At 40.4% G+C, this 7,147-nt stretch overlaps 1 protein-coding gene across 1 annotated transcript; it reads left to right on the top strand.

The window, feature by feature from the left end:
* The first annotated feature begins 1,402 nt into the window (after positions 1–1,402).
* Positions 1,403–7,064, top strand: trmt12 (tRNA methyltransferase 12 homolog). Its single transcript, XM_035160837.2, has 7 exons — positions 1,403–1,588; positions 2,076–2,244; positions 2,346–2,532; positions 3,266–3,416; positions 3,506–3,615; positions 3,776–3,933; positions 4,842–7,064. The coding sequence occupies exons 1-7, from the start codon at positions 1,536–1,538 to the stop codon at positions 5,217–5,219; spliced, it is 1,206 nt and encodes a 401-aa protein (XP_035016728.1). The 5' UTR covers positions 1,403–1,535; the 3' UTR covers positions 5,220–7,064.
* The last annotated feature ends 83 nt before the right edge of the window (positions 7,065–7,147 follow it).

Genomic DNA, 7,147 nt, shown 5'->3' with positions numbered 1-7,147 from the left:
GCACTTATATTGACCGTACAAGATGTATAAAGGTCCCTCTAAGTCTTTTTGAGTACTGGTATGAAGTGTTACTCTGATAGTTCAGTATTGGCTCAACTCAGATGTGTAGCCATTAAAGCCTCCTTGTTGCTACACAGATGAGAGGAGATGGCACTTTATGAGATGCATGTGGTCGGGCTGGACACTAAACAACCCATAATGAACCAAACATCCTCACTCTCAGTCTGTCCTTGAGTTATTAATCTGAGGTAGAAAAGCTGCTGTAGCTGCAGTACCTCATCAGTCAGGAGCCCTGCTGTTTTATACCCGGTCCAGAGGAGGACATTATTAATACATGACCTCTCAGGTGCTGCTTTGATGAACCTGCCAAGGCAGCTTCAAATGAACTCATGGCTGCAGACAACTTAAAAAAGTCGTTATCAAATTCTGGTGCCACTTTTCATCACAGAGGAGGAAACCGGGAGAAGGAGGTTTTATCTCAGGGCGAGAGGAAAAACTTCAGGATGTGACCGGTCTAAAGTGTTTGAAAGCAGACAGATAGATACCTTTATCCCCAGTGGTTTCACACATGAAATACACAAAAGCACATTATTGTACAGCTCAGCAATCCACCACTGAATAACAATGGAGAGACAACAAGGAAGAGACATCAAATCAATATAAAACCAATTAAATCTATCTACAATTCACTGTGTCTGTGAGAGTTATATAATAATACTGTGTGTTTTAGTCCGACTGAAGTTTGTCCAAATCTTTTGCTCTAAATCTGAAACTGCTCTTAGGTAACAACAAAAATGATATTCTTAAAATGAAGGTGCTACCGGGTTTGATTTACCTTCATGATGTCATCAGGGGTATTTGTGATTAAACCTTTTAACACAAAGTCTGTATTAAAAACAGAGGGTATAAAGTTTTAAAGCACTTAGACGATCAGGGGTTGATGTCAGGATATCTTGGGCTTTTTCTGTCTTTTTCTTTTTAATCAATCTCTCTGCAGACAACCAGTGTTATAACAAATCACAAGAATAAAACCTGTCAACACACTTCATGCAAATTTTCCTCCATTTAATATTAATTAAAAACGAAAAGCTCATTTTAAAGCACTGACGTGACACTTCTGACAATAGACTCTGCCTTTAGGTGACTCACCTCCCTGACTTTTGTCTCCATCTGTTGACCATCAGCTGGAAACTGGTCCAAACCAAACCGATGCTCAGTCATGTTTTTCTACAAATTTAGCCTGAAACTGTCCATCACCGACTGAAATATGGCACAAATTCAGTCTTAGCTATTATCTGTTAGTGAGAATTTAACATTTGTCAGCAGCGGGAAATCTGTAATCAACAAAATTATAAACAATCCGCCGTTTGTCGTTACAATAAAGTTTGGTGGGTTCAAATGTCCGTCGCGTATAATGATCCGACTGGAAACAAGTTCTTGTTTATGGTTATGGGGAAGCTACGATCCCTGACGCTGATTCGTCGCTCTTGGTCCTTTTAAACCGAAACACAGCGGATTCCGATGTGTGTTGGTAAATGGAAGGTGCGCCTTGTCTTCGTGTGTCTCAGTGTCACACACAACAGTTCAGGTAGATATTTAGTTATTGATTCGCCTCCTTAAGCTAAGTTAGCTGCTAGTCGACATGGGAACCTTTGCACAGAGACATTGTTTTGATTCATGTTTTAGTGTAAAAAAAATAAATATTTAAAGGTCCAGTGTGTAATATTTAGGTGAAAGGGTCTATTGGCAGAAACGGAATATAAAATAATCCTAGTAATGTTTTCACTAGTGTTTCATCATGTAAATTGTACAAATTGTTGTTTTCTTTACCCTAGAATGAGCCTTTTATATTGAAATACTTTATATTTACATCAGGAGCGGTTCCTCTCTATGGAGGCTGCCATGTTTTATTTACAGTAGCCCAGACTGGACAAACTAAAAACCTTTGAGTTGTTATGACGACTGAAGGTTACCACAGGTTCTCTCTCATGTTTGAAAGGGGAGGATGAGGTGGTGGGGGTTTCAGCTACAACATGAAGCTTCACTGAATCTTTAAAATATATGTTTTTTGACAGGAGGTGTCTCCAGTCCGGAGGAGCTCTAGATCTGAGTCTGCATCTGTTGAAAGACTCAGATGGAACAGTCCTCTTACCCATATCCCCGTCCTGTGTGTCACAGCTGGATCTGCACTCTCTCAGAAGCATGGTGGCCTCAGGCAGCACGTGTGAACTAGTCTGGTGTCAGGTAAATAAAAAGTGTCGGAGTGAAATACTGTTTGCAACAGACAGAATTACACTGTCGTCCAAGTCTTTGTTTACGTCTCCTGTTGTCTGTGTCCTCTGCAGGCAAATAAAGAGAAGGGAAAGACGAGTGGCAGTAAACTCGAACAAATCCTCCAGGATCTGTTGGAGTCTCATGGTGAAAGATGGACAGAGGAGATGAGGGCGGACCTCCCTCGCAGCTTCCAGAGGCACGGAGACCTCGTCCTAATGGGGGACGGCTGTTTCTCCCTCCCTCTGTGGAAGAAAATGGGTACAGTCCCCAACCTTAGCACACTTTTCTTTAGTTCTATATCTATACTGTCTAATCACATGGCTGTAGGGAAATGCATAGGCTCAGTTAATGTTCATGTCACAGATCAGGATGTGGGAAAAGGCGATTTCAGTGATTATGGCATGATTGCTGGTGACAGAGGATATGGTCTGAGTATTTTCTGAAACTGCTGATTTCACAACAGTCCAGGATGGTGAGAAAAACATAAAACACCCTGTCAGCCCAGAACTGAAAGTTGAGGCTGCAGTGGAGACACAAACTCTGGAGAGTTGAAAGTTGTAAAAACACAGTCCAGGCTGCTCATTGTGGTGTAATGGTTTGGGGAATATTTTCTTGGCAAACTTTGGGCCCTGTAATGTGGACCTATCGTGGTTAAAATACCAAAGGCTATCTTGGTATTGTTGCTGACCATGTGCATCCATTTGTGGCCACAATATATATATAAGACAATGAGGTCAGTGTACTCCAGTGGTCTACAAGTCACCAGATCATTATCCAGTAGAACACACAATGTGCTGCTGAAAAATCTGCAGATATAAATAGTGTCAACATGGAGCAGAATCCTAAACAAATGTTCACAACCTATTTTGGAATCGATGAAACAAAGAATGGAGGCCCTACCCAGTGATCGGTTCCAAATAAAGCTCTCGGTGGGTGTAGGTTTACAAAATATTTAATTGGGACATGTATTAATTTCCTCTTACTTGTTTAGATGGACAGCTGTGGAGCGCAGTGGCCGAAGGTCTGGGGGCAAAGCGTTTGGCAAAGATGAGTCAAATTTCCAGGGATGGATTTAGGTCTCCGGTGGTGACGATGCTGTTGGGAGAGCACAGCTGGGTCAAACATGTGGACAATGGTATCGGGTAGGTGTCAGTAATAATCGGTCTGGCACACCGGTTAATAAAATTGCCTAAAACCTGTGTGAAACTCATAACGTCCACCTTTGTTTCAGGTATGAGTTCGATGTCACCAAATGTATGTTTTCAGCTGGAAACATAACAGAGAAGCTGCGCGTGGCTGGATTTGACTGCACAGGAGAGACTGTGGTGGATTTATATGCAGGTAGTTAAACAGTGTCATGCACTTTGAGTTTTTTTTAACAGGAGATACTTGAATGTGGATATTTTGAAAATTGTCTTTAGTCCAGGTTTGAAATAATCATTGTCCACTATGCTGCTTTCATTGCATCTCGTAATTAAAGAAATGATTAACTGATTGTCAGGTATCGGATACTTCACTCTCCCGTACCTGGTCCATGCTGGGGCCAGCCATGTTCACGCCTGCGAGTGGAACCCTGATGCTGTCGAAGCTTTACAGAAAAACCTGGAGGCCAACGAGGTGTCTGACCGCTGCACGATTCACCAAGGAGACAACCGAGAGGTAACATGTCCCGATGCTACATGTGTTGCTTGACACACAACAACATTAGCTGTGTCTGAATGGAAGTGTTGACTTACGCTCTCTAGTGGTTGAGAAGGGAACCAGAGATTAATTTTGACTTTCATCACCACTGATCAATGAAAAATGCTTATCAATATCAATATTTTAGCTGCAATCACATTGCATGTTTACAGGGGTGTGAACTCTGGATCCCACGGTTGCAAAAAAAAGTGTTTCAACAGTAACTGCAGCCACATTTGGTCAGTGGAGAAATATTGTTACAACACAATGATGATGAAATGGTTTTACTTTGGTTTAAACAAGTTCATTTTATTTCAAAATTAAGTTCAACTTATTTCCAAAGTGAAGTTTAACAACTAGAAATATTCTCCCCCAGTGTCTCTGGCAACATATGAAATATTTAAATTTGCTACACATACAGTATACGTGATGAAAATGAAAAGTCATAATATTTAATATAAAATGAAATATTCAGTGAGCAGACTGTGTGTAGGAGTTTTGTTATTTAGTTTTTATTCAAGTTTTGAATTAAAACATGTTACGGTCTAGCCTTATGATTATCATAACTGTTTTTAACTTTAACACCCAATGCTGACATGTCCCAAAATGTACCTTTCAACCCAATAAATGGCCAGAAACTTTACCCACTTCAAACAAATAACAACTGACTATCATTTTCTCTTTTAAATTGATCAAATTGTCCCCCTTTAAAGATATCGGGTAAAATTATAAGGATTTGTGGCTTTCAAAAGGAGTCACATAGTCTATTTTGTGTAAATAGCACACACTCTTAATATTTTGTACACAGAAGCTAAAAAAAAAAGATTAATCTGAATCAGTACAAGAATAAAAAACACTGTCTTTTTATTTGTCTTTCATTTCTCCAGCTCCGGCTGTGTGACGTTGCTGACCACGTGAACCTGGGTCTCATACCGAGCTCGGAGGACGGCTGGCCTGTCGCCTGTCGCCTGCTGAAGAGGACAACAGGTGGCATTTTGCACATTCACCAGAACGTCACCTCGCCGTTACCGAACACTGCAGCCATTCCAGCAATCGATGATGCCGCCCACAGGGTTTCTGGGAAGAAGGCCGACAGAGAGGCGTGGCAGGTCTGGGCTGATGACACAGCACACCTCATTGCTTCTCTTTTGAGGGACATCAGCGGTGCATCCTGGTTGACAAACGTCCAGCACATAGAGCATGTGAAGTCATATGCACCTCATGTCCACCATGTTGTGTTGGACCTGGAGTGCAGACCTGTGTGAGCTGAGGAACACAGATGCAGAGAGGACACAGGGACTCTGAACTTTTTAATGCACTGAAGTTGCTTATTTAAAAGAAGAAATAGGTCGAGGATTCCAAGAGAAAGACTCCTGCTGGTTTCTATGATTATTTTACTTGTCGGTTGGTGAAATCTGCTGCTCCAGTGTTTTTCTAAAACCTCGGGCAGGTTGAGCATTAATGCATGTTTTTTGTTGTTTCTTTCTTTTTCAAAAACACTCATGCAATTTTAATTACATGGAGGCTGCCCAGCTTTACCCCAACCACAGCCTTATCTGCCTTATCTGCCTTATCTGCTGACCGGAGAACTTAACTGGAGCATTAGTAGGTAAAGGGTTAAAGGAACCTCACTGTTCGTTAAACTGGTGTTTGGCTGAAATGAAAAGGTGTACGCCCAGACATAACTCACATTCCCTGCACCACTGTGCTGAAATATATAGTAAATAATAAATACAGGAGCATCCAAAACTCCAATGTTCTGACTTTTTAAACTACAGGATTTGTATATATGGCTTCGAAAGGCAAGTCACCTTGAGAAATTACTATTCATTTTTACATGATGGTTTCACTTCTGAGCTGTAGAACAGTTATAAATTAAAGAAAAAACGCTCACACACTCGTGAGAATTGGCAACGATGTGAATCATATGATCTGGTCTTTTCACGCATCAGATCTAAACCCAGTTGAACAGCTAAAGCAGATTTTGGAATCCAAATAAGGGAAAATCTTCTGGTTGAACGGCGTTCATCCGTCCAGTAGTAATCTATGCCAAAGAGCACTGAGGCTCTGAAAATGACTTGTGGTGGATTAACATGTATTTGAGACAGTTGATGCTGTTTTTCTGTTGTCATCCTTCTGCATCTGCTGTGGGGGAATCAGGAGGTGAATGTAGATCCATGTTAGACTGATAAGGTTTGATTTATGAGTATTATCAGTCTTATGGAAATACAAAGTCTCCAGGAATATCCAGGGCTATGTCTTTTTATACGGTCTATATATTAGGGCGGGGCAATACGGCTAAAAAATGGAAAGATATCGATTTTCATATCAGTCGATTACGATAATTATGATTAATGTCACTTTATTATTTCTTTTATGTTAAAAGACTGTTTTTTGCTCCTGAGTTAAGGTTATAGTTTTAAACTCTTCCTTATGGGCAGAGAATGACACTGTATAAGCATATATATTGTTATATTTCTATTGATGAAAATTATATTAGGATATTTACTGATATTGTTGTATTGCTCAGCCTGATTCTTTAGCAACTTGTAAAAGCTTTACAATGACGAGAAGGAACAATGTGGAAGAAAGTAGCTAATTTATAATTTTTATGGAAGGAGATGTACTGGGGTTTGCTCAAAATGAAAATTACAACCACTTCATTTAAACTCTTAAGACTGTTGTAACTTTACAGGTATGGTGGCCCTGAAGAGCCAATCACAAAGGCAAACAAGAAGATACAATGGCAAATAGGGTTTGGCGATTTGACAAATATGGACTCAGCCAATTGTTATACAACAGTAAACAAGAATCCATGACACAACAGGAAAAAAAGACAACTATGCCAAAACACAACTTCAAATGAGAAAACAGAATTTTTTTAAAAAAAAACAATGGCAAACAAGAATACAGTGATAAATAAGAAAACTATTTGTGTTGTGTTTTTTTTTTTATTTGTTGTGGGGGGTTTTTATGTGTTGTGTTTGTTGGTGTGTTTTCTGATTCGTGGTTTGCACTTCGGGGGCCACCATACATGGATGGAGAAGTGATCCTTGCTGCGCTTGTCTGACTTTTGAGGAAAGAGAGAAATAAAAGTCCCCTGCACTTCTCTTTCTTCGCGTGTTTCCTGAACTTCCAGTGTGTCTCTGCTGAGGCGCACGGAGCAGACACAGGGAAGCACCTGTCATGGAAA

Source organism: Hippoglossus stenolepis, chromosome 7 (genome assembly GCF_022539355.2).
Source record: "Hippoglossus stenolepis isolate QCI-W04-F060 chromosome 7, HSTE1.2, whole genome shotgun sequence".
NCBI lineage: Eukaryota > Metazoa > Chordata > Actinopteri > Pleuronectiformes > Pleuronectidae > Hippoglossus > Hippoglossus stenolepis.
The sequence above is the reverse complement of the archived record's forward strand: the minus strand, read 5'-3'. Positions and strand labels throughout refer to the sequence as shown.